The following is a 26,619-nucleotide window of genomic DNA, read 5'->3' as shown; positions in this document are numbered from 1 at the left end:
GAACGGAAGACTTGGCCCAAAGGACTCTATATCAGGCCAAAATCTATTCTCTTTGGAACCAACGTTTGACATTTGGCGGCATCAATTGACTCTATTTTCTTTTTGGTTAGATTCATAACTTCATTTTGTGTGCAACGATTGAATTTAATTTAGTTGTAAAAGCTGTGTTGTAGAGAAAAATGTATATTACTAGGCTTCATTACTTCGAAATCAACTGAAATATATCGAAGTAACTGAAAAAGTGTTATGTGTATTTTATCAATATAAAATATAATATAATTAGTTCCTGTTACTACTTTTCCTTTGAAAACTGAATGGACAATGGGCGAACGAAATCCTTCGGGAGACTAAGGAATACTTGATTCGTTTATTTTTCTAGAAAAATAGCACCAAACATGATAATTACCATATTTATTTTATAAGTAACCACCTGTCTTAAACATGGCTGGAAAGAATTATCTTGTAAACACTTATTGTGGCACTTGCCTCAGCAGAGATCGAAAATTAATGTCATGTCAAGAAGATTCGATGGACGTGACTAGCGAATACAGACAGTTGACGGTGAGTTCCTAAGTATTACATCCGAAGGTCCTGGGGTCGAATCCTGGTGGGGAAATATCACAAAAATTACTTTCTGATCCCGTTTAGTTAGGACATTACAGGCTGATCATCTGATTGTTTGAAAGTAAGCTGATCCGTGCTTTGGAAGGCACGTTAAGCCATTGGTCCCGGTTACTACTTACTGATATAAGTAGTTATTACATGAGTCATGTCAGGGGCCTTTGGCGGCTCAATAGTAACCCTGACACCAGGGTTGATGAGGTTGGTATTCCACCTCACAACCCACACGAGAGAAGAAGAAGAATAATAACATAATCTTATTTATTTCTCTTTTTTAACCATCATTTTATTTATAGAGTATTCTTAGTTTAAGTATATAGTTATTATTTTTATATTATATTATTTAGATGTTATTATTTTTTATATTATATATATATATAATAGGTATGTATGTAGGTATTATTAATATTATTAGCCTGTATGATCCCACTGCTAAGGTATAGTATTTTTTTTTCTGTAGCCTAGTTAGTGTCCCACTGCTGGGCAAAGGCCTCCCCTTCTTTCTCCAACCCTCCCTGTCTTGGGCATCGCTCTGCCAAGTGTGCCGGAAGGCGTCCAGCTCGTCCCTCCACCGTCGTTGTGTTCAGCCTCGTCATTATTTTATGTAGATATAATTATTATAATGAATTTCATATATTGCACCTTCTTTTATTCTCCCACAGTTATTCTTATATTACACCTGGGTTGGCTGGAAGAGATCTCTCTTAGAGATTCCCTTGTAAACGTCCATTTCATGTTTGTGATGTAACCAGTTGTTAAGTGCTATAAAGTATAATTAATTACAATTATAAGAAAAGGTCAATGCTAACACCATTTCGCTCAGGGATTTTTATTGCCAATTTAATAATAAAGTATAGCATTCCTGAATTATTGTTGCAGTTGCATTTGAAAGAATACAAGGTTTGCTTTGAATGTCGACACCTCATGGACAAACTGTTCACGTTTCAAGAACAGGCGATGCAAGCTATGCACATACTCAAATATCAACAGAATCAACTATTGAAGACGAGACAGGTAAGTTCATTTAATTTCACTATAAAGTCACTGTAGCTAACTTGCTTCTTAAACAGGGAGTGCCGGAACTCTGGTACCGTACTTGCACCAATGAGTTATTAGTTTATTTTAAAAACAGTTTTCACTAACACACTTGGCTCGACCGTTATAGACGGCGACACGGCTCACTACCGTTTAGGCGCAGAATGTCCAATTCGCAGTGTCCAGCGGTCTCAAATAGTCCAATTCGCAGAATGTCCAATTCACAGAATGCCCAATTCGAAAAATGCCCAATTTGCAAAATGCCCAATTCGCAAAATGTCCACCGCTCTCAAATAGTCCAATTCGCAAAATGTCCACCGGTCCCAAATAGTTCAATTCGCAAAATGTCCACCGGTCTCAAATACTCCAATTCGCAAAATGTCCAATAATAATTCACCTATCACGTTGGTCTAACAGAAAGCCCAGTGAGGTGTGGGTACTTAGTTCACCTTGCGATGGATGTACCTATGACTACTCAGTACTAATTAGTACTAGGGATGTAGTCGCCCTATTTACATCGTAATGGGTTCATGGTTCATGGGTTCGAATCACCCTGTATTGGGCTCTAAACCACGGAATTCGACTTCTTTATTTTCAATTCATTCGATAATTGATATCACATGGTTTTCACTATTTGGCCCCCTTACACGGGACAGCTAACAGCTCTGCTATGCTTTAATTATATTTCATGAAATAACAGTTGTGATGATAAATAATTACCATTTAAATGATTTTTTTACCATTTGCATGAAAGTAGGATCAATGCCGTAGAAATGAGGTCTTTGCGTAGCATCTGCGGTGTGAAGTTGAGTGATAGAGTGAGAAACAGTGTGATAAGACAGAGATGTGGTGTAAAAGACGACTAGTGACTAGGATTGAGAAGGGAATGTTAGGTTGGTTTGGACACGTAGAGCGGATGAAGGATAATAGAATTGCAAAAGCGGTATATAAAGCGAAAGTTGATGGTAGGGCTGGCAGAGGAAGACCGAGAAGGACTTACGATGACCAAATTGGAGATGTCCTTAGAAAAGGTTCAATACGATCTACTCTGAACCGGCGTGCGTGTATGAAGCGATTGATGAATGTGGAGGAAGCAACTTGCTGATTTTTGCTTATATAGCACTAATATGCACGGGATATGCATAGGGATACTCCCAAAGAGAATATTAAATTTATTAACACGCTCGTCCCGGCTTGACAACAGGTTCATGTCCCGTCCGTGTCAGTAATAAAAAAAAATGTTTAATTTGTCCTCATTTTTCCTGTTTTATACGTTTTTTATGATATTGTTTTCAGATTCGGTTGCAGGCGTTGCAGTCCATGTCGGGACTCACGGAACGAAAGAACATTATTAAAATAAATATTGAGAGCACTGGTCCTAATGATGCGGACGATGATAAGGTTATTTTGAGTAAAGCTGCAGAAGGAACCCACGAGTCATCTGATGACGAAACAAACCTCACAGTAGAATACTTAGAAAGTGACTCGGAAAACGAGGGAACTGGGATAGCCATTGGCAGAGAAAGTGGGGGAACTGGGGTAGCCATTGACAGAGAAAGTGGGGGAAATGTGATAGCCATTGACTCAGAAACTGAGGGAAGTGGGATAGACATTGACAGAGAAAGTGGGGGAACTAGGATAGCCATTGACAGAGAAAGTGGGGGAAATGTGATAGCCATTGACTCAGAAAGTGGGGGAAATGTGATAGCCATTGACTCAGAAAGTGAGGGAAGTGGGATAGACAATGACAGAGAAAGTGGGGGAAATGTGATAGCCATTGATAGAGAAAGTGGGGGAAATGTGATAGCCATTGACTCAGAAAGTGAAGGAAGTGAGATAGACAATGACAGAGAAAGTGGGGGAAATGTGATAGCCATTGACTCGGAAGGTGAAGGAGCTGTAACAGACATTGACTCAGAGTGTGAGGGAACTGAAGATCACGATGAAGACGTTGTTATGAATTCGGATGACGAAAATTTAAATACGTCTGCTGAATTCGAAGAGAAAGAAACTACAGAGCATAACAGTAATCTTTTACCCCGACATCAAATTGAGATACCAGATAGTCAAAATTCACAAAACAGAATTTTAGATTTAAACAATCAAGCAACTGTTAGCACGTCATTACCACAGAATAAAATTAAGGATTTAAACACCCAAAAAAATATTAGTGTGCCGTATTATATTTTGCAAAAACATAAAACAGACAAAGTTGGATCAGAAAGTATAAAAATCATAGCCAAACAATGCACACCACCTGAATTTCTCATAAGACAGGTGGATGTACCTCACGGGCGTAGTCTCGTTCAGGATCATCAGTCTTATAAGTCTGTAGAAGACATTACCGCTAGAAATACAGATGACACTAATTATATCAAAGTTCGGAAGGACTTAACTAATACGACTGAAAGTGGACATTATATTGCTAGTAATGAAAAAACTAAGGACGATGATGAAAACACCAACATTATAGGTGATGAAAGTAACTTACAAACTGAACTATCCACTGCACTAAAGAATAATGAAACTAAAGCACAAGAAACAGGAAATTTCGAAGACATAAGAAAAGATAAAATGCTAATAAAAAATGTTTTGCCTATATTTTTTTCCTATATTAACAATAAAAAACCACTCACCGACACAAAAAGTAAAGGAACTGATAATGATTATGTTTTTACATGTATAAGTTACAAGAATGAAAGTTTAACCCGTGCTGAATGCGACAAGAATAAAATTACTACAGTGCACACTAGTAATCTTGCACCACCGGATCAACTTGTGGCACTAAAAGATCAAAATTCACAAAATGGAATTTTAGATATAAGCAGTCGAGAAGTTGAACTGCCGTGTCCTAAGGATAAAATGAAAGATTTAAATAGCGAAGAAAATATTCATGTACATGTCATGCAAGAAGCTGATACAAACGAAACAGAAAGTGAGAGATTAAAATCACCTAAATTTTCTTTGACGGATGTACATCGCGACCCTAGTGTCTTTGAAGGTGATCAGAACCATAAGTCTCCTGAAGACATTGGCACCACACTTACAGACAACAACAAATATATAAAAGTACGAAAGGACTTAACTAAAACAACTGAAGCTAAACCTTATATTATTATTGCAGAAACTAAGAAAACCAAAGACGAATCTGCTTTGAAACACGACACTGCTGTAATGAAACCGATGAAGCGCAAAATGTTAACAAGTATTAAACACACGGGTAATATCAAAGAAATTCGGCAGATAGCGTTACGAAAACGCGGTAAAAATACAAAAAAATCAAAGAATAATGCTTCGAATGAGCGACAAAAGATATATGTAGTAATGCACGCACCACCAAATAATCTTAAAAGACAGATAGACGAAACCGACGCCACTAAATCGGATCAGGAAGATTTAACTAAAAAAATAAAATTAACCCCTGATGAATTCGAAATGAATGAAACTACAGAATATACCAATGATCTTGATGATGCTATTACTACAAGAGACACAAGCGCAACTCAAACCTTGGATGAAAAATTACCAGAAGATGTCATAAATCAAATTACAAATGAAAATACTAAAGAGGAAACTGATACTGCGCTGACAAACGACATAGAAGATGGAAATGGCTTAAAAATTGTATGTGTACAAAGCTTAGCGTGTCCCATTTCGAAGGTGACTTCAGGACCGAAACCCACTTCGAGTTTGAAACAAAATTCTGATAACGACGAATCGACAAAGGAACCAAATATTGGGGATGCAAAGAATGAAGATAAAGCTGGAGTGAAAGACAATATATCAGTCAATAAGATTAATTATGAGGATGTGATATCCCTAAGAGAGAAAGAGAGGAACGGTGACATATTCCAAAACGCCGAATTCAAATGCGGCAAATGTGTATTTGGGTACAAAGATCAGCGAATGTTTTTGACTCATATGGAGAGACATTTGCCTGTAAGTTTTACAATGGCCCCGATTCCTGCAGACACCGCCTAATTTTATTTTAAGTTATATCAGTCATTTTCATATCCGTCGAAAAGGAAAGGGACGGATGATTCACAGCTCTTAATTTTACGAAGAATGAGTAAATGAATGAATAACCCGGGCGAATCAAAAGGTACGTCCCTGGTATGCAATCCGTTTGACGTGCTGTCTACCTAACTGTGTCGGGTTATTGACGGATGTAAAATTTTTAGACGGTTGGTTTAGATTTGTGCTTACAATTGACGTGTGTTCCATAAATTTTATGCTTGTCGATTACCCGTCCCTTTCCTTTTCGGCGGATAAGAAAATGACAGATATAACTTAAAATAAAATTAGATGGTATTTATAGGAATTAGCACCAATGACGCACTTTCCAGGCTTCGTTCCTCAAAAACAATATAGATGGCGCTGTAAAGAATTTCCTTCGTTCAACCTTGTAATTCCATGGATAACAGACTTGCATCTAGTAGTAACCGGGACCAACAGCTTAACGTGTCTCCCGAAGCACGGATCATCTTACTTTCGGACAATCAGGTGATCGGCCTGTAATGTCCTAACCAAACTAGCGATCACAAAGTGATTTTTTTTTGTGATGTGTCCCCACCGGGATTCGAACCCGGGACCTCCGGATCGTGAGCACAACGCTCAACCACTGGACCACGGAGGCCGGTGTTGGAGTGAAAACCACGTTAGCACAATTTTGAACGTGTTGCGCTACAGCTGGCAACGTCGCGCACTGTCGTGCGACGTGCAACAACCTAGTGGATACGAGGCCACACCCCGGACACTTCATACAAACAACCTCGTTTCACACAGACACCACACATTGACGTTATCATACACGCGCATCTGTGTGTGTGACGTCTGACGCCATACGATTCAAGTCTTAACTGTTTGGAGGGTTGGGGGGAGGGGGGGGGGGAGGTAAACCTAGCTCAGACGCTGGTGGGGAGCGGAGAGTTGCCGTTCTATACGTATTACTCCTAATTCTATGACGAGGCTGAATTATTTGTCCGTATTTCAGGATTACGGCGATATAGTCTGTGATATCTGTCAGTTGAGGTTCAAAAACAAGGAAACGCACGAACAGCATAGACAAAGTCATTTCATGTAAGTTGTACCCATAGACATACATACATAAACAGCCTATATACGTCCCACTGCTGGGCACAGGCCTCCCCTCTATCAACCGGAGGGGATATGGAGCATACTCCACCACGCTGCTCCAATGCGGGTTGGTGGAGGCGTTTTTACGGCTAATAGCCGGGACCTCCGAAGCACGGAATCATTTTACTTTTTCGGACAATCAGGTGATTCAAGCCTGAAAAGTCCTTACCAAACAAAGGACAGTCTCACAAAGTGATTTCGACAATGTCCCCATCGGGAATCGAACCCGGACCTCCAGATCGTGAGCCTAATGCTCTAACCACTAGACCACGGAGGCTGTTACCCCATACCCATAGACAATCCAATAAAACTGTGTGTGTGACGTCTGACGCCATACTATTGAAGACTAAAGTAAGACCGAGGGGGTGAGGTAAACCTAGCTCAGCCGCTGGTGGAGAGCGGAGAGTTGCTGTTCTATACGTAATATTATTTATTTATTTATTTTGAGGAAGACTTATGCCATATTCTACGGTTAAACGCAGAGTAGGTGAGGATCCTCAGCGCTCCCCATTTGTCTGGCCAAGTAGTTAATGCCATCTGCGGCAAATGTACAATATGTCACGTTAAAAAAAGCGTTTTTTTTTGTTTCAGTGAATTCTCTTGCACGATAACCAATTGTATATTTGGAAGTCGCTTCCGCCGTGCGGTGGTGTACCACCAGTGGAGTGATCATACAGAACTACGTGTGGACGACGCAGCAAACAACAGGTATGAAAACACACATTACAACACGCACACACGCACACCCACGCACGCACGCACGCACGCACGCACCCACACACATACACTATAAAAATATTATCTCTCTCTCTCTCTCTATTTAAGAGCTGCGCTCTTGTCGATGGAGTAATCGCCATTCCTCTCTTCTTCCCGCCAAATCCTTCACCTCCTGATACGACACGACCTGCACCTTTACCTTTTCTAGGGGTAGGACAACATTTATGAAACAAATAAAAATATTATATAATATTAAAAATATTAAAAATATTATATAATATTTTTAATATGAGAAATATTTCTAATAATATTATTGCCTTGTTTTATAACGATATGGTGTATGTGCTGTCAGGTCAGGTTTTTATTTAAAATAGGAACGCGTTTCAAAACACGTAATTACTTTGGAATTTGTACGAAATAGCACACTGTGACGTCATAGAAAAACATGATGTAACGTCGGACGTTTTTAATTACTAAAATTCATACCTAAATAAGTTAAATAGAAAAAAGAAAATTGTTTTTCGTTAGTTTTAGTATTTTTTATTTTTATTTATATAGTGATCAGAATTTCATAAAAAGGTTTAATACGATCTACTCTGAACCGGCGTGCGTGTATGAAGCGATTGATGAATGTGGAGGATGCAACAGAAGTGTCTCAGGATCGAAGCAAATGGAATTCTATAGTCTCTGCTTACCCCGGTGGGAAATAGGCGTGAGTTTATGTATGTATGTAGAATTTCATAATTTGTCTTGGACCTAGTACGGTCACGAGCATTAATATTTATACACTTTGGTACCATGTCACATAAACTTTTTTGACGAATTGAACTGTAAGTCTCACTAAATGTCAAATATGTTAGTGCGACAGAGTCCTAAAGTGGGTACATTATATTGCTCATGACTGTACACGACCCAATTTATCTCATTGCGCGTGTTTCAGTGGAATCGACAAGGAATCAAAGAAGAAAAAGAAAGGTAACCCGACTACGTTCAAATGTATAATTGAGAACTGCTCAGAAGTATTCAAACAGAAACGACTTTTACGAGTGCACATGAAAACTGTTCACCCGACCAGGTATGTGACACCCACTTATGCTCCCGAGAACGTTCTTTTGGGACATTTTTTTTTTAATTTAGATTCTATGCAGCTTATCATCATCTCAAATACAGAATACAAATACTTACAAAATTATTTATTCGTGAATGTACGTGTTATTGTGGTACCTGTACTTTTAAATAACGCACATTTACAAACACGCAGCGGATGGCCAATCCGAGCGCCCGCCCGCGTATCTAAATCAACCGTAGTGCCAACCAAAGATACATTTAATCATAAAGGCGGAAAAAAAAAGATACATTTAATCATAAAGGCGGAAAAGAAAGATACATTTAATCATAAAGGCGGAGAAAAAAAAAGTATGGTGACACCATACTTTTTTTTTCTTATTATTCCGTATTTGTGTTCACCGGGTTGTTGTTATATTAATCTTGTTAAATCTAGTGTAAAACCTCAAGAAAGTAAACAGTGATTCCAAATTCGTATTAGTTTCATTTCCGTCTAACACATTTAACCTATATTATAAGATATTACCACCTCCACCAACCCGCAATGGAGCAGCGTGGTGGAGTATGCTCCATACCCTCTCCGGTTGATTGAGAGGAGGCCTGTGCCCAACAGTGGGACGTATATAGGCTATTTATGTTATAAGATATTACAGTGTTGTCATCGGTCTCAGCATATTCAGCCAAGAATTGGCATACAAATTGTCATGCATATAACAAACTAAATCAACTTGAGAAATTAGATTTATTCCTCGCTTGTTCGTCCTGAAGTTTTGTCCCACATTCCAAAAAATTCTTAGTTTGTCCCATATCACTATTGAAGTCTTGCTTCGTCCCAAATTATAAGTAGGTACTTCAAAGGTATAGTCAACAAAAAAGAATACTAACTTAATACTTATTTTTAAGTTACATACTAATAAAACAAGTCTATTCTTTAAATATAAATCACTTTTATTATTCAGTATCACAATCAAAATCACAGTAATGGTAAGTATATATAATAATAATTTTAAATATATATAGAACAGTCAGATCTATAAGAAACGATAATTAGGCAATATTTACAATTAAAATGTAAAAAAAAATAGATTTTTTTTTATGAACAAATCTTTTTTGCTGATTCTACAATATTGTAAGTTTGGCATATAAAAACATATGGGCCGTAGAAGGAATACAAAATGGGACGAAGTAGGAATAAAATATTTCAAATTATATTTTGGGACGAAGGAAGCATATTGTTTGGGACGACTTAGGATTTTTTTATGTGGGACAAAACTCAGTGGGACAAACGAAGAATAAATCGTAATTAACATAATAATATAAACTGGACAATAATTCAATAACATAATTCAAATTTAACCTCTATAATAATAATTCAATTATTAATAATAATTATTATTAATTCCTCTCTAGCATCTCCCTCGCATTATCCCGTTTTCAAAGGCCCGCTTACCTGACCAGTAGATTTGACAGGTCCGGTTATTTACAGAAGCGACTGCCTGTCTGACCTTCCAACCGAAGGAAAAACCAGCCCAATACAGGTTAGGTTACATACCTCCGAAAATGTATTTCTCGGGAATGTCGGTTTCCTCACGATGTTTTCCTTCGCTGAGCACGTGATAATCATTTCTGATCCAAACATGAATTCGAAAACAAATTCGACAATCATTGCCTGCCTGTGTTGGATTCGAACCTGCGACCTAAAAGCACAATATAAGACTGAAAATTAAAAAAATCCACTAAAATTTGGTAATTCCACTTGATATCAACTCAGAATCATGGTCTGAATCATCCCCAGAGTTTTGGTTACGGCGTCACTAACACCTTGTGTGTATGTTTCAGTTTCGTAAAGAAAAAAAAGAAGTATAAACCGAAATCGAAGAATTCTTGGAAAAGATGTCCAGACTGTCCCAGTAAGTTTATAAATGAAGTGAACCTGCAGAGGCATAAAACGATCTGTCACGAGGTAAGCTAACGGCATAGAATAATGTAAGTAAGTAATATATTTATTTCCTCTACAAATAACATTGTTCTACTACTAGTTTACAAACATTTTATAACAAGATCATTAATAATATTTGTAGAGGCTGGAGCCTAAACTAGGTTACCCTGTGTTATAGGTCTCCAAGCCTCCACCTCCAGGAATACGGTCATTAATAATGTTATAAATAGAGCAATACAAAGAAAGTAAATAAAAAAAAAAATACGTAAGAAATATGAGAAAAGTAATTTAAAAATACTGTTACAAAAAGGTAGTGTGTGTGTGTGTGTGTGTGTGTGTGTGTGTGTGTGTGTGTGTGTGTGTGTGTGTGTGTGTGTGTGTGTGTGTGTGTGTGTGTGTGTGTGTGTGTGTGTGTATGAGAGCGAGGGTACTAAACTTGGGTTCGGAATAGTGTGTGTGAGTGTGTGTGTGTGTGTGAGAGCGAGGGTACTAAACTTGGGTTCGGAATAGTGTGTGTGAGTGTGTGTGTGTGTGTGTGAGAGAGAGTGAGGGTACTAAACTTGGGTTCGGAATAGTGTGTGTGAGTGTGTATGTGTGTGTGTGTGAGAGCGAGGGTACTAAACTTGGGTTCGGAATATAAGGAACAATACTACGTACCTATAGAACGGCAACTCTCCGCACAAATGCGCGTGTATGTTTATGTCACACCCCAGACACTTCATACAAAACACCTCGATTTACACAGACACTACACATTGACGTTATCGTACACGTGTGAGAGACGTCTGACGCCATACGATTGAAGACTAAACTATGACCGAGGGGGTGAGGTAAACCTAGCTCAGCCGCTGGTGGGGAGCGGAGTATTGTCGTATTATTCCTTTTTGGTTGAGCATTCTCACGATGCGCAGGTCCCGGGTTTGAGTACCGGTGGGGTCATACCACAATCACGAATAGAATTCGAAGCCCAGCAAGGGCCGATTTTCGAATTTGTTTTCGCAAAACATGCCAAGATTTAATTTTATTTATTTGGCACACCAATGGCAAGTCAATACAAAAACAATAGAAAGGTTAGGTGACATACCTCCGAAGCGAGTTCTCGGGAATGTGGGTTTCCTCGCGATGTTTTCCTTCACCGCTAAGCATGTGATAAAAACAAAAATTCTTAAAAAAAAAATCAAAATATTTAAAAAAAAAACAAATTCAAAAAAAAATTCAAATTCAATTTTTTTTTCCTTCTAAAAATTCTTTTGTGTTCATGCAAATAAACGATCTATCTATCTTTAACTTGTCTAGAATTATTTAAAATTGCTTTTTTTCTTCTCTTTTGTGCCCAAACATGCGAACGGTCGACTGACCATAAGCAGTTATTATGACTTGGTTTTTAGTGTCTTCATACAATAAGGAACAATACTACGTATAGAACGGCAACTCTGCGCCCCCACCAGCGGCTGAGCTAGGTTTACCTCACCCCCTCGGTCTTACTTTACTCTTCAATCGTATGGTGTCAGACGTCACACACACAGATCCGCGTGAACGTCAATGTGTGGTGTCTGTGTGAAACGAGTTTGTTTGTATGAAGTGTCTGGGGCGTTGTGGTTTTATCGGTTCAATGGTGCTAATTCCTGTAAATACCATCTAATTTTATTTTAAGTTATATCTGTCATTTTCTTATCCGCCGAAAAGGAAAGGGACGGGTAATCGACAAGCATAAAATTTATGGAACACACGTCAATTTTAAGCACAAACCTAAACCAACCGTCTAAAAATTTTACATCCGTCAATAACCCGACACAGTTAAGTAGACAGCACGTCAAACGGATTGCATACCAGCGACGTACCTTTTGATTCTCCCGGGTTATTCATTCATTCACTCATTCTTCCTAAAATTAAGAGCTGTGAATCATCCGTCCCTTTCCTTTTCGACGGATATGAAAATGACGGATATAACTTAAAATAAAATTAGGCGGTGTCTGCAGGAATCGGGGCCATTATAGGGCTACCTTCATTAAGGTGTTATCTTTTTTGGGGTTATGTTTACGTTTTTACAATAAAATACCAGATAATATTTTAAATTTGTCATAGAATAAATTTAAAGCTCACGTGAAGCTTACTTTATGTAAAAAAGCTTATTATAAGATTAATGATTACCTAAATGATAAACATGTCTGGTATTAAATGTGTTCCTCTAGTTATTAAATAACTTGTAATGTACCCTCATTGATTTAAAAGATGTGTTGCTGTTGCAGTTTCTTGTCATTTCTTCTCCTCAGCCATAACACCTTGCGAAATGACGTAAATTCAAAATGTTACATTGACCTTCAACAAGTTTATCCATGATAATTACGTTGAATAAATGATTCTGATTCTGATTACATATTTCAGACATTGACACCGATTCCTGCAGACACCTAATTTTATTTTAAGTTATACCTGTCATTTTCTTATCCACCGAAATGATTGACAACTGCTAATTTTAAAATGAATGAACAACTCGGACGAATAAAATAGGCATCTCGCTGGTACGCAACCCGTTTGACGTGTGCTGTCAACTTAATTCTGTCAAGTTTTTGGCCAATATATAAATTTTGTCTTAAATTGTGTGCGTCAAGCTAGCGGCCTCAAAAAAAAAATGGGCACGAAAAAATAATTTGACCATACCAAAAAATAGTACTCTTATTGAAAAAAATAGTACCTGTTGTAAAAAAATTAGTACCATCACGGTTCTGGATTTATAGCCATGTTTTATTGCACTTGCTAGCTTGACGGTGAGCGAAATTTGGCGAGAGTTAACGACAAGGTCTTTCGCTTTGATTTAAACGCCAAAAAATAGTACCGAAATAGTACTCACCCCCTGCAAAATACCGAAAGTAGTACTTCAACGGTTCCAAAGTTATAAAGGCAGTTCTTTGATCCCGCTAGCTTGACGTTTTGAAAATACCTATTATCTGGGGAATGCTTGCATACTTCAGTTTGTAACTAATGTCAATAAACTCGTATGAAATAGTACTCCCCACCATCATAATTTGGACCTGATTCTCTTTGTAGAAATATGTCAAAAAGTCATTATAACCTATGTCATACATTTATCAAGACAAGTACAGTCGCGAACAAAATTATTACACATGGTCAAAAATGTTGTCAGATTTCAGTATTTTTCCCCATTTTTGGGTAAAAATTGGTGAAGTGCCAGGGTTGTCAGATGAAAGTAATATCATTGTTGAAACTCTTTGAGTTATTCTACAAATACTGCAAATTGTTTATTAACAAACACTTCGATCCGTAACAAATTCAACATGAAGGTATAAATTATAAAATAAAACAGCAGATTAAAAATGTATTATGATGTATTAAAATCACAGATTGTTTTCGATAAGAACTAGACCCAGGCAGCCATTTTCTATTAAAATTAGTGCATATGGGTGTATGCAATAGGAATTTTTTGTAATAGCAGCACTCTGAAGTGCAAAGAAATGGTAGGGTAGACCTCCAAAATGGCAATACTTACGAATAAATTGTGAGGTTATGTAATTGTCTACGTGACTGTATCAACAACAAATGTATGGCATAGGTTATGATGATTTTTTAACATTTCTACAAAGAGAATCGGATCAAAATTATGATGGTAGGGAGTACTATTTCATACGAGTTTATTGACATTAGTTACATACTGAAGTATGCAAGCGTTCCCCAGATAATAGGTATTTTCAAAACGTCAAGCTAGCGGGATCAAAGAACTGCCTTTATAACTTTGGAACCGTTGAAGTACTACTTTCGGTATTTTGCAGGGGGTGAGTACTATTTCGGTACTATTTTTTGGCGTTTAAATCAAAGCGAAAGACCTTGTCGTTAACTCTCGCCAAATTTCGCTCACCGTCAAGCTAGCAAGTGCAATAAAACATGGCTATAAATCCAGAACCGTAATGGTACTAATTTTTTTACAACAGGTACTATTTTTTTCAATAAGAGTACTATTTTTTGGTATGGTCAAATTATTTTTTCGTGCCCATTTTTTTTTGAGGCCGCTAGCTTGACGCACACCTTAAATTGACGTGTGTTCCATATATTTTATGCTTGTCGATTACCAGTCCCTTTCTTTTTCGGCGGATAAGAAAATGACAGGTATAACTTAAAATAATTTTTTAGATGGTGTCTACAGGAATCAGTACCATTATTCGAATAGTTATTTTCTTTATATTAATCCTCTACTAAGTTTTAAGTTTACGCTGTTATTATCATAATTAAAACACATAATAACGGGTTCATAATATAGGAGTCTCATATCCCCATTTAAACGCGGTAAGAACCCGTTATTATGTGTTTCAATTATCCTCTACTAATACATCTGTTTCAGAATAATCTGCATTGTGCAACGTGTAATGTAAACTTCAAAAGTGAAATTTCATATAGGAATCACATGGTCATGTCACAATCGCACGACATTAAGTAAGTACCACCTATCAATTTAATCTAATAGAAAGCTCGGTGATGGTGCGATATCAGAAATCAGAATAAGCACAAGCAAATAAATTTGAAGCTCATGTGAAGCTTACTTTATGTAAAAAAGCTTATAATAAGATTAATGACTGCCTAAATGATAAAAATGTCTGGTATTGAATGTCTCTAGTTATTAAATAACTTATAATGTATACCCTTATTAGTTTTTAAAAGATGTGTTGCTGTTGCAGTTTCTTGTCATTTCTTTTCCTCAGCCATAACACCTTGCGAAATGACGTAAATGAATAAATGTTACATTGACCTTCAACAAGTTTATCCATGATAATTACGTTGAATAAATGATTCTGATTTCTGCACGTTAAGCCGTTGGTCCCGTTATTACTTACTGATGTAAGTACGTAGTCGTTACATGAGTCATGTCAGGGGCGTATGGCGGCTCAGTAACAACCCTGTCACCAGGGTTGATGAAGTTGGTAATCCATCCATCCATCACAAATGATGATTATGTTGAATAAATGATTCTGATTTCTTCTATCGTGTGGCTTGTGAGGTGAATTACCAACCTCATCAACCCTGGTGTCAGGGTTATTAATGAACCGCCAAACGCCCGTGACATGGCTCATGTAACAACTACTTACTTACATCAGTAAGTAGCAACCGGGACCAAAGGCTTAACGTGCCTTCCGAAGCACGGATCATCTTACTTTTTGAACAATTAGATGATCAGCCTGTAATATCCTAACCAAACTAGGGAGAAGTGATTTTTGTGATATATCCCCACCGGGATTCGAACCCGGGACCTCCGGATCGTGAGCCCAACGCTCAACCACTGGACCACAGAAGCCGTTATTGATGGTGATCTTTGACCTAGGGAACTACCCAATCGGCATTTAACCGTGAGGTTATGTTACTTTTTTTTTGTTTTGGTTAAGGCAAAGGGAACTATGCCCATACAGCCATGTCTTACGTATTTTTTTTCTTGATGATTAATGAAATGATGAAAGGTGATGATGATGAAACCTAAGCCCCCACCCTCGGAGTAGACTCCTACTCCGAACCCCAAACGAATTAACTCAAAAGTCCGCATAAACTTTCGAGTTATGAAGCGGCTTGTTGGCACGAAGCGAAAATAGGCAGATACACTTTGTTCATTGAATACTCCGATATAATAACACTCGCGAATGTCTTCCGACTAACTTAATGCGATCATTAACCACAAAACACCACTTCGTATTAATTATTTAGATTATTCAATGAAGAAAGCAACTGTCCCGTTCCCGTTTCCCGCCGAAAAGCCTTTTTTTTTGTTTTGATTTTCCCCGAAGGGTAAGGCAAAGGGAACTATGCCCATACAGCCATGTCTTATTCAATGAAGAAAGCAACTGTCCCGTTCCCGTTTCCCGCCAAAAAGCCAAGGTTATGTTACTTTTTATCAAGTTTTTACCTGTCTTTTGCGTGTTTCAGAGTAAATGGTTACGTACCATTGGAGCTAAGAATAAATCCGTTAACTACCACATGTACCGAATGTGCAATGACCTTCCACACTAAGGAGCAACTGCAGACGCATATCTTGGATATCCATGTGGTGAGGTCTTCAATCTAAATATACGTATAAAAAGAGAAACTGACTGACTGACATATCAACGCACAGCCTAAACGGCTAAACGTAGGCACTTGAAATTTGGAAGGGACTTAGCTTAGGTACAGTAGAGGTGCACTAAGAAAGGAATTCCCGGAATTCCCATAGGAACGGGAATTAGCGGGAAAATCCTTTTGTATGAAAAATCTAAACCGCTTAAGTTAGACGCTTGAAATTTGGCATGCATGTACCATAGTTAACTTAAAGCTTAGTTGCAACTGGATATTGCAAAATACCCACGGGAACGGGAGTTAGCGGGAAAAAACATTTGTATGTAAAAATCTAAACTGCATAAGTTAGATGCACCAAACCACACACAAAGATCTCTCTTGTATAACACGCCACGCGGACGAAGTCGCGGGCAAAAGCTAGTACAACATAAACCAACCCAACATTGGCCCCGGGACGTAGTATTGTTTCTTATTCTATGCCCCGGGGTTGAAAAGGCTACATAGAATCATTTCATTTCAGCTTTGGATAATGCCAGTGTTTGTATTTATTTATTATTATTACAAGTTCTTATAGCTAATTTACACCACTATCCAAAACAGACCCAAAAGAGCTTGTTAACGCGATAAATTGTTTTTAATGCAGTGTTACAGTAGCAACCCAAAAAGACCGAACGGTTAGCTACAAATTTCGTCTTAAAACAAAGACATAAATATACATATTCAGTAGGTAGACAGCGCGGCGTAATTTTAATACAAAAAAAAACTTAAAATAGATATTAAAGGATTAGTAATTAACTAGCTTTTCCCCGCGACTTCGTCCGCGTGGCGTGTATCTATATTACGCGGTTTAGATTTTTTCATACAAATGTTTTTTCCCGCTAACTCCCGTTCCCGTGGGAACTTTGCAATATCCTGTTGCAACTAAGCTTTAAGCTTACTACGGTACCTGCATGCCAAATTTCAAGCGTCTAACTTAAGGGGTTTAGATTTTTCATACAAAAGGATTTTCCCGCTAATTCCCGTTCCCGTGGGAATTTCGGGAATTCTTTTCTTAGTGCACCTCTACGGTACCTAAGCTACGTCCCTTCCAAATTTCAAATGCCTACGTTTAGCCGTTTAGGCTGTGCGTTGATATGTCAGTCAGTTTCTCCTTTTATATACGTATTTAGATTTAAAATTATGTAGTTAGTAAATAATGCTAAAGTTAGTAACATCATTGTAAACAAATTATTTTAAAAGCTCAGAGTAAGCATACATAAAATCATCTAAATCCATGTTTAATAGAAACTGTTTTAGTTTAAAGTTGATGTTCTTAACAGCCTCCGTGGTCTAGTGGTTAGAGCGTTAGGCTCACGATCTGGAGGTCCGGGTTCGATTCCCGATGGGGACATTGTCGAAATCACTTTGTGAGACTGTCCTTTGTTTGGTAAGGACTTTTCAGGCTTGAATCACCTGATTGTCCGAAAAAGTAAGATGATTCCGTGCTTCGGAGGGCACGTTAAGCCGTTGGTCCCGGCTGTTAGCCGTAAAAACACCTCCCGCAGTGGAGCAGCGTGGTGGAGTATGCTCCATACCCCCTCCGGTTGATTGAGGGGAGGCCTGTGCCCAGCAGTGGGACGTATATAGGCTGTTTATGTATGTTATGTTCTTAACATTATACGGCTGCTATATTATACATTCACTCTATGGAAGTGAAACGTGGACTATGACACAGAGAGACAGAGAGAGATTGGAAGCGTTTGAGATGTGGTGTTGGCGAAGGATGGAGGGTATAAGCTGGACTGAAATGGTGTCAAATGAAAAAGTGCTGGAAAGAGTTGAAGAAAAGAGAACCATATTGAAGACTATAGAGAACCGGAGAGGAAATATGATTGGCCACCTGATACGACACGATTCATTTATAACAAACATTATAGAAGGAAAAATTGAAGGGAAGAGAGGAAGGGGTAGACCTAGGATAACATTTATGAAACAAATAAAAGAGAAGGTGCAGGTCGTGTCGTATCGGGAGGTGAAGGTTTTGGCGGGAAGAAGAGAGGAATGGCGGTTACTCCACCGACAAGAGCGCAGCTCTTAAATAGAGAGAGAGAGATATTATACATTGGATAAAGCAATCAAAAAAGGCGTACAACGTGCTTAGGGTTCAATATAATGACGCTTTTCTTGTTATAATGAAACTATCCCGATACTGCAGTGCACTGGGCATGTTTGCTGGTGCGCGAGTGCCCGACCTCTACTCCATTCTAAGAGCTAGAACTGCCTCCTTCTGGGACCTGCTCCGTAACAGCCAGAACGGTATCCTGACGACTATCAGTGAAGACTTCGCAAACCCTTTTGCGAAACATTGGTTGGACGTCCCTACATCGGTCTGGGAAAACATAATAATAAATTAATAATAATAATATAATATTGGCCCCGATTCCTGCAGACACCGCCTAATTTTATTTTAAGTTATATCCGTCATTTTCATATCCGTCGAAAAGGAAAGGGACGGATGATTCACAGCTCTTAATTTTAGGAAGAATGAGTAAATGAATGAATAACCCGGGCAAATCAAAAAGGTATGTTGCTGGTATGCAATCCGTTTGACGTGCTGTCTACTTACCTTTGTCGGGTTATTGACTGATGTAAAATTTTTAGACGGTTGTTTTAGATTTGTCCTTAAAATTGACGTGTGTTCCATAAATTTTATGCTTGTCGATTAGTGTCCTTTTCCTTTTCGGCGGATAAGAAAATGATAGATATAACTTAAAGTAAACTTAGATGGTATTTACAGGAATTAGCACTATTGTTTTACCTATTTTATTTCATATTTTATATAATTTTATTGTATAATTTTATTTTATTGTATCTTTTATTTTTGTGTATGGGTTTTTTATGGCTGAAATAAATGACTTATTATTATATTATTATTTCATCTAAAAAACAATATTGCAATTTACGCATTACGGTTGCGTTGGTTTCACCTAAATTAACTTTATTATTTTAATTTCTTTTTGTTTCCAGAATAAGATGCGATGTGAGCAATGTGACAAGTCCTTCAAGACTTTAACGTCGTATAAACAGCACAGTATGCGTACAAGGATGCACGGAAAGCGAACGTAAGTACCAAGGTGGCGCTCAGTGGCTTTAGTCCGGCCAAGTAGTGAATGCCATCAGCCAGACAAAAACCACTGACGGTATCGTATCGGCACTGAAAAGTATCGGCTTTTTTTTTGTGACTTATTGTAGATTTGCCGCAGATGGCATTAACTACTTGGCCGGACAAATGAGGAGCGCTGAAGGCTCTCACCTGGTACAACGTTTAAGACAACAGGCCTGAGGGTGCCCAGTTGGGCGCGAACCTCGGCTCAGGGCGTCGTCTGAGAGGAAAAATATTTGAAAGAATTAATCGACCCCAGTGGATCGATAGCGATAAGCGCTGAATGAGGGAAATCGTCGACCACGCCGGCGGGGTCGGTATTGGGGGAAAAGTATCGGCGTCCGAAGGATGTAATACACGATCCCGACGACCCGATTGCTCTAGCCATAGAGGCAGCCTATCAGCTCGCGACACCAAACACTTCAGGACGCCGATACCGACCTCGCCGGCGTGGTCGACCCACTAGGGTCTATTAATTCTTTCAAATATTTTTCCTCTCAGACGACGCCCTGAGCCGAGGTTCGCACCCAACTGGGCACCCTTAGGTCTGTTGTTTTAAAACGTTGTACCGGGTGAGAGCCTTCAGCGCTTCCCATTTGTCCGGCCAAGTAGTTAATGCCATCTGCGGCAAATCTACAATCACAAGTCACGTCAAAAAAAAACGCACATTGGTCCGGATTTGAAAAAACCTGGACGTATAAAATTCATCATTCTATTTACAAAAAAAAATGCATTCGATAGGAAATCTGATTTGCAACATTACCTTACTAAATTTTTCGTTAAATTGAGTCTAACATGGTTAAATAAATAAAAACGAAAAAAATGTATGGAGTAAAATACATATCAAGTGGAATTCGCTGTCGGAAAATTCATGTTTTTTTTTATTGTATGTTCATCCGTCCCTTTCCTTTTCGGCGGATAAGAAAATGACAGGTATAACTTAAAGTAAAATTAGGAAGTGTCTGCAGGAATCGGGGCCACTGTGGTATTGGATTAAATTTATGCATGTTTGGATCTTAAATGGTTATCACATGCTCAGCGGTGAAGGAAAACATCGTGAGGAAACCCACGTTCCCGAGAAATTCATATTCGGAAGTATGTGACCTAACTTGTATTGGGCTGGTTTTTGCGCGGGTTGGAAGGTCAAACAGGCAGTCTCTTCTGTAAAAAACCGGTCCTGTCAAATCTTCAGGTTAAGTAAACGGACCCTGTGACTAACGGGATAATGCTAGGGAGATGATGATGATGTAAAAGGTTGCCTGGAATAAATTGCTGCATGAGCAATAAGGCCGCCTGTTGTGCTTTTCTGTATATGCTGTCCTTATCTCTGTATTTTGTGTCCATTGTGCTCAATAAAGTATTTTATAAGTTTAAGTTGTTGTTTAAGTTTTTTAAGTATTTTTTTTTATTTTTTTTTTTTGTATTTTTTTTTTTATTTTATGGTATTTTTTTTATGTTTTTTTTTTTTTTTTTTATCTATCTATCTATCTAATTTATTTTTTTGATCTTTTATTAGGTACGAATGCGATTACTGTGGCAAAAAATATCATAAAAGGACCACATTAATATATCACATACGACGATTGCATATGAAAATCAGCAATTCTCACCCGTGCATTGTCTGTAACAAGGTACGTATGCGTGATTGCATGAGCTATTTCTGGGCGACCTCGCTCCATCTTAGGTCATAGGTGGTCACATGGTATAAGAAGTTCAGAAATTCCTTGCAAAGTAAATATAAATACATTGGTCATCTAATTTATTTTATTTATTTATTGGGACATTGAGGGCTATTAATAATAATAATAATATACCGGATATATTAGTATTTGACAAAATCAATCAGACCGTATTGCTTGTAGATATAGCCGTATGCAATACTCACAACTTACTACACATGCTGAAAAAATTGCCAAATACACCGACCTTGCTATAGAAATCCAAACACAGTGGCAAGTAAGAACTGTTAAAACGGTACCCATCGTTGTATCCACCACAGGCGTCATACCTAAAACACTCCACACTAGTGTCCAAACTCTCAACACGCATCCATCCACACTCACGATTCTTCAAAAAGCAGTAATTCTCAATACATGCCGCATCGTCAGGAAGTTTTTATCTCTGAAACAATAAAAGCACTTGGCCACTTGAACTTGAACCTCTTCGGAGAGAATTATAAATATATAAAGATAAATAATAATAATTTAGATAGGTATACCAACAGTACACATTTATTTATTACGAAATGGCGCCGCCATTGCTAGCCCATTGATGACGTAAGTGTATCTCCAACACTCCAATGACGTTAATTTTACTATTGAAAATTAAATGACTGACTGACCGATGGCCGCTGGAGCGGAAAGGTTTTAGAATGGGGATCACGTGTCGGACGACGCTCAGTGGGTATGCCCGCTACAAGGTGGACCGACGATCTCGTGAAGGTCGCGGGAAGCCGCTGGATGCGGGCAGCGCAGGACCGATCGCCATGGAGATCCTTGGGGGAGACCTATGCCCAGCAGTGGGCGTCGTACGGCTGATGATGATGATACTGAATAATGTATTTAATTACTATTACTTGTCACATAAGTATATAAAAATCATTAAAACTATAAGTAAATGTTTTACTAAAAGTTCAAAAATTCCTTGCAAAGTAAATATAAAAATATTGGTCGTGGGTAATTTATTTATTACGAAATGGCAACACAGGGCGGGATGACGTCAGCTGGGCTAACCTTGAAATGTTAGCTGTCAGTTTTGAGCATACGGGGTTAAAATCAGTTAAAATGGCCACATCGAAGCAATTCATCTAAGAAAGCAATATTGCAATTTGACATTTAAAAGTAAGTGCGCAATGCAAACAAATGTCAAATAGCAATATTGCTTTCTTAGATGAATTGCTTCGATGTGGCCATTTTAACTGATTTTAACCCCCCAGGTATGCTCAAAACTGACAGCTAACATTTCAAGGTTAGCCCAGCTGACGTCATCCCGCCCTGTGTTGCCATTTCGTAATAAATAAATTACCCACGACCAATGTTTTTATATTAACTTTGCAAGGAAATTTTGAACTTTTAGTAAAACATTTATTTACAGTTTTAATGATTTTTATATACTTATGTGACAAGTAATAGTAATTAAATACATTAGTCAGTAAGTAATTTAATTTTCAATAGTAAAATTTACGTCCTTGGAATGTTGGAGATACCAATTGAATGGTAACACTTACGTCATCAATGGGCTAGCAATGGCGGCTTGTCATAGGATTGAGCATACCTGTCTTCTTATACCATGGCCACTGCAACTAATTCTCTACGGAGATGGGGTGTCTGTGAGCGATGTGCTCACGAGCCGGAGGGCCCGGGTTCGAATCCCGGTGGGGACAAATCACGAAAATCACTTTGTGATCCCTAGTTTAGCTAGAACATTACAGACTGATCACCTGATTGTCCGAAAAGTAAGATGATCCGTGCTTCGGAAGGCACGTTAAGCCGTTGGTCCCGTAAGTTAGTAGTCGTTACATGAGTCATGGACCCCGATACCCATCAGTGTTGCCCTCTGGGTAAATTTTCACTGAACCCTGGCCTTTTTTGGTGAACTGCGGCATCCATATACCTTTATGTTTTCCAACTAAATATTAATTTAATGTGCGTATATTTTAATGTGAACCGACGATCTGGTGAAGGTCGCGGGAAGCCGCTGGATGCGGGCAGCGCAGGACCGATCGTCGTGGAGATCCTTGGGGGAGGCCTATGCCCAGCAGTGGGCGTCGTACGGCTGATGATGATGATATTTTAATGCTGTTAATGTAATGTGTGTCGTAGATTTTACCAAAATAAACTTTTTTTATTATTATTTTATTATTATACCGACCCCGCCGGCGTGGTCGACGATTTCCCTCATTCAACGCTTAGCGCTATAGACCCGCTAGGGTCGATTAATTCTTTCAAATATTATCCTCTCAGACAATGCCCTAAGCCGAGGTTCGCGCTCAAGTGGGCACCCTCAGGCCTGTTGTCTTAAATTTTGTACCAGGTGAGAGCCCTCAGCGCTCCCCATTTGTCCGGCCAAGTAGGTAATGCCATCTGCGGCAAATCTACAATAAGTCCCAAAAATAATATGAGTCATATCAGGGGCGTTAGCGGATAACTCATTGGTGCAACTCCAATACCGGGGTTCGAACCGACGCTCGCCGTTTGAGAAGCAACCCCGTCAACCACAGCATCATCATCACCATCATCACCAGCCCATTAACGTCCCCACTGCTGGGGCACGGGCCTTCCCTATGAATGGATAGGGAGATCGGGCCTTAAACCACCACGCGGGCCCAGTGCGGATTGATGGTTATTAACGACTGCCAATGCAGCTGGGACCAACGGCTTAACGTGCCTTCCGAAGCACGGAGGAGCTCGAGATAAAAACTTTTTTTTTTGTGGTCACCCATCCTGTGACCGGCCTTTGCGAAAGTTGCTTAACTTCAACAATCGCAGACCGAGCGCGTTTACCGTTGCGCCACCGAGCTCCTCACCACAGCACCACAGTGACTTTTTTGTTCAACAGATCTATATGACCCAATGCGCACGAGTTTCGCACCAAAGAAAACATCACACAGTTAATGTATTAGTGAATACTAATAAGGAAATAACGAACGGTAACGAAGAATCCGTCGCGTGCGCAGTTTGTGAAAGAACCTACATGGTAAGTTTTCATACATACATAAACTCACGCCTATTTCCCACGCGTAATATACGATCCCGATGACCCGATTACACTAGCCATAGACGCGGCCAATCAGCTCGCGACAACAAACACTTCAAGACCCCGATACCGCCACCGTGGTCGACGATTTCCCTCAATCAGCGCTTATCGCTATCGACTTACTAGGGTCGATTTATTCTTTCAAATATTCTTCCTCTCAGACGACGCCCTGAGCCGAGGTTCGCGCCCAACTGGGCACCCTCAGGCCTGTTGTCTTAAACGTTGTACCGGGTGAGAGCCTTCAGCGCTCCCCATTTGTCCGGCCAAGTAGTTAATCCTATCTGCGGCAAATCGACAATTAGTCATGTCTAAAAAAAATTATTTCCTACCGGGGTAAGCAGAGACGGTTGGTTATAAGGTTTAAAACAGCAACATTTTGTTTAAGACTTTTTAAATCGGTTGCTTTATATCTATAGTGTTGACGTTAACATTTTATTTTACAGCCCCCATATAAAACGTGTCCGTTTTGCGTGTCGACATCCACACCGGAGTCCCTCGAGATACAACAAAAAAAACGGCGCGGGCGCAGGAAAAAACAAGACACTGAAAATGCGAAAATTAATACTAGTCTGCAACCCATCGCCATCGTGTGCGATGTCTGCAACAAATCCTACAGGGTAAGTTAATTTTTAGGGTGCCGTACTGCAAAGGAGAAATGGAACCCCTATACGGTCGCTTTGTTGCGCGTCCATCTATACAGGGTGTTAGTGACATCGTAACGAAAACTTTGAGGGATGATTCAGGCCATGATTCTGAGTTGATATCAAGTTGAATTTTCCGTCGCAAAAGTATGGAATGGAAAATAATTTTAAAAAACACAAAATTTTTCATGAATTTTCCGACAGGAAATTCCACTTAATATCAACTCAGAATCATGGTCTGAATCATCCTCTTCAGTATTCGTTACAGTGTCACTAAGACCCATACCTAGTTGTATGGCTACCTGTATGTACTGGTACGGGGTGTAAGTGATATCGTAACGAATACTGAGGGGCTGATTTAGCTCATTATTCTCAGTTAATATTAAGTGGAATTTTCGATCGCAAAAGTATAGAATTGAAAATAATTAAAAAAAAAAATCATGAATTTCGCGACGGAAAATTCCACTTGATTATAACTCAGAATCATGGTCTGAATCATCCCCCTGAGAATTCGTTACGATGTCACTAACACCCTGTATAGTCTGTCTGTCAACAATGACAATGTGTATGTCGCAGTCGGATTGTATAATCCGCTGTATTACATTTCGGCTAGCTGTTTTCAAAAACAGGGCCGTTTTGTGATGCGGCGGTTCAACGATTACCTGTATTGTCATTGCGATACGTTCTCCAATAAAGCGGTCCACGTTTAAAAAGTTATTATGAATTTACTATTTTGATGTCGTAACGCCTACAAAATTAAATGAGCAATTCCGAAATTGAACACATAAGCGGTATTCTATCAGCAGGCGCCATCTAATAAAATTTATTTTTAAACTTGTCTTTATATTTAACTGGTACATCATCTAACGAAATAAATTCATCTGAAGTTTCAAAATCAAAAATTATGTAATGCTGGCTTAAGGGCAAGGGGGCGCTATAAAAACAAAAATCGACTAATATTTTATTTTACAGAAAATATCTGAAAATTGTCCATACTGTGAGTCCACATCGACGCCGGAATTGGTTGATATACCAAGACGTCGAGGTCGTCGGAGAACAAAAAAAGAAATAAAAGCTTCTTTAAATGGTTCGAATTCTGCATTGACCTAATAAGTTTTTAAGAATAAAGTCATTAAATAGCCATAACTTTGTTTTATTTCTAATTTTCGGTTTAAGGTACTTGCACCGATTGAGGCTCCTAATAAGGACCATGAGCAAAAACTCACACTTCACATTTTCAAAACTGCATCAAATTTCCCTCACAATATCCTAATCCACCCATAGCCAAAATGCAGTCGGGGTATTTTGGTTGAGTTGAGCACCGCCAATTTGACAGTAGCTTTAGGTTTGTGTCAAACAGCTGATTGAGACTGCAGGTCCTTGGGGTAGCGAGGCGAGGAAATTGATCAGGGAGATCGGCCGGAGACTCAGAGGGGGTGACCCTAGGTCTGCGTCTTACCTGGTCCAACGCCTGTCAGTGGCTGTGCAACGGGGCAATGCCGCTAAGTGTAATGGGTTCG

The 26,619-nt window shown here is 38.9% G+C and overlaps 3 protein-coding genes across 5 annotated transcripts in view; 1 reads left to right on the top strand and 2 right to left on the bottom strand.

The window, feature by feature from the left end:
* The window catches only part of LOC126379492 (zinc finger protein 846-like), a 138,310-nt gene that overhangs the window by 34,723 nt on the left and 76,968 nt on the right, over positions 1-26,619 (bottom strand). The window lies entirely within an intron of this gene.
* On the top strand, positions 100-26,234 carry LOC126379361 (uncharacterized). Of its 3 annotated transcripts, XM_050028074.1 has the most exons (14): positions 100-561; positions 1,501-1,635; positions 2,953-5,595; positions 6,650-6,735; positions 7,384-7,500; positions 8,450-8,584; positions 10,414-10,537; positions 14,868-14,959; positions 16,436-16,556; positions 19,568-19,662; positions 21,220-21,334; positions 24,261-24,398; positions 24,902-25,075; positions 26,072-26,234. In XM_050028074.1, the coding sequence occupies exons 1-14, from the start codon at positions 442-444 to the stop codon at positions 26,207-26,209; spliced, it is 4,233 nt and encodes a 1,410-aa protein (XP_049884031.1). In that variant the 5' UTR covers positions 100-441; the 3' UTR covers positions 26,210-26,234. The 3 variants fall into 3 exon arrangements, with proteins under 3 accessions (XP_049884031.1, XP_049884032.1, XP_049884033.1); XM_050028075.1 differs by lacking the exons at positions 16,436-16,556; positions 19,568-19,662; XM_050028076.1 differs by lacking the exons at positions 16,436-16,556; positions 24,261-24,398; positions 24,902-25,075; positions 26,072-26,234.
* The window catches only part of LOC126379421 (zinc finger and SCAN domain-containing protein 12-like), a 56,726-nt gene continuing 36,512 nt past the window's right edge, over positions 6,406-26,619 (bottom strand). Inside the window, exon 11 of the transcript XR_007568330.1 lies at positions 6,406-6,427. The gene's annotated coding sequence lies outside the window, so the exon portion shown is untranslated. The remainder of the gene's footprint in view (positions 6,428-26,619) is intronic.

The sequence above is a fragment of the Pectinophora gossypiella genome, chromosome 29 (genome assembly GCF_024362695.1).
Source record: "Pectinophora gossypiella chromosome 29, ilPecGoss1.1, whole genome shotgun sequence".
Lineage (NCBI taxonomy): Eukaryota > Metazoa > Arthropoda > Insecta > Lepidoptera > Gelechiidae > Pectinophora > Pectinophora gossypiella.
The sequence above is the reverse complement of the archived record's forward strand: the minus strand, read 5'-3'. Positions and strand labels throughout refer to the sequence as shown.

Coding starts and splice junctions, on each gene's coding strand:
- LOC126379361 (XM_050028074.1), top strand. CDS start 442: ATGGCTGGAAAGAATTATCTTGTAAACACTTATTGTGGCACTTGCCTC. Junction 1,636..2,952: donor AACTATTGAAGACGAGACAG/GTAAGTTCATTT, acceptor TATTGTTTTCAG/ATTCGGTTGCAGGCGTTGCA. Junction 14,960..16,435: donor TCACAATCGCACGACATTAA/GTAAGTACCACC, acceptor TGCGTGTTTCAG/AGTAAATGGTTACGTACCAT.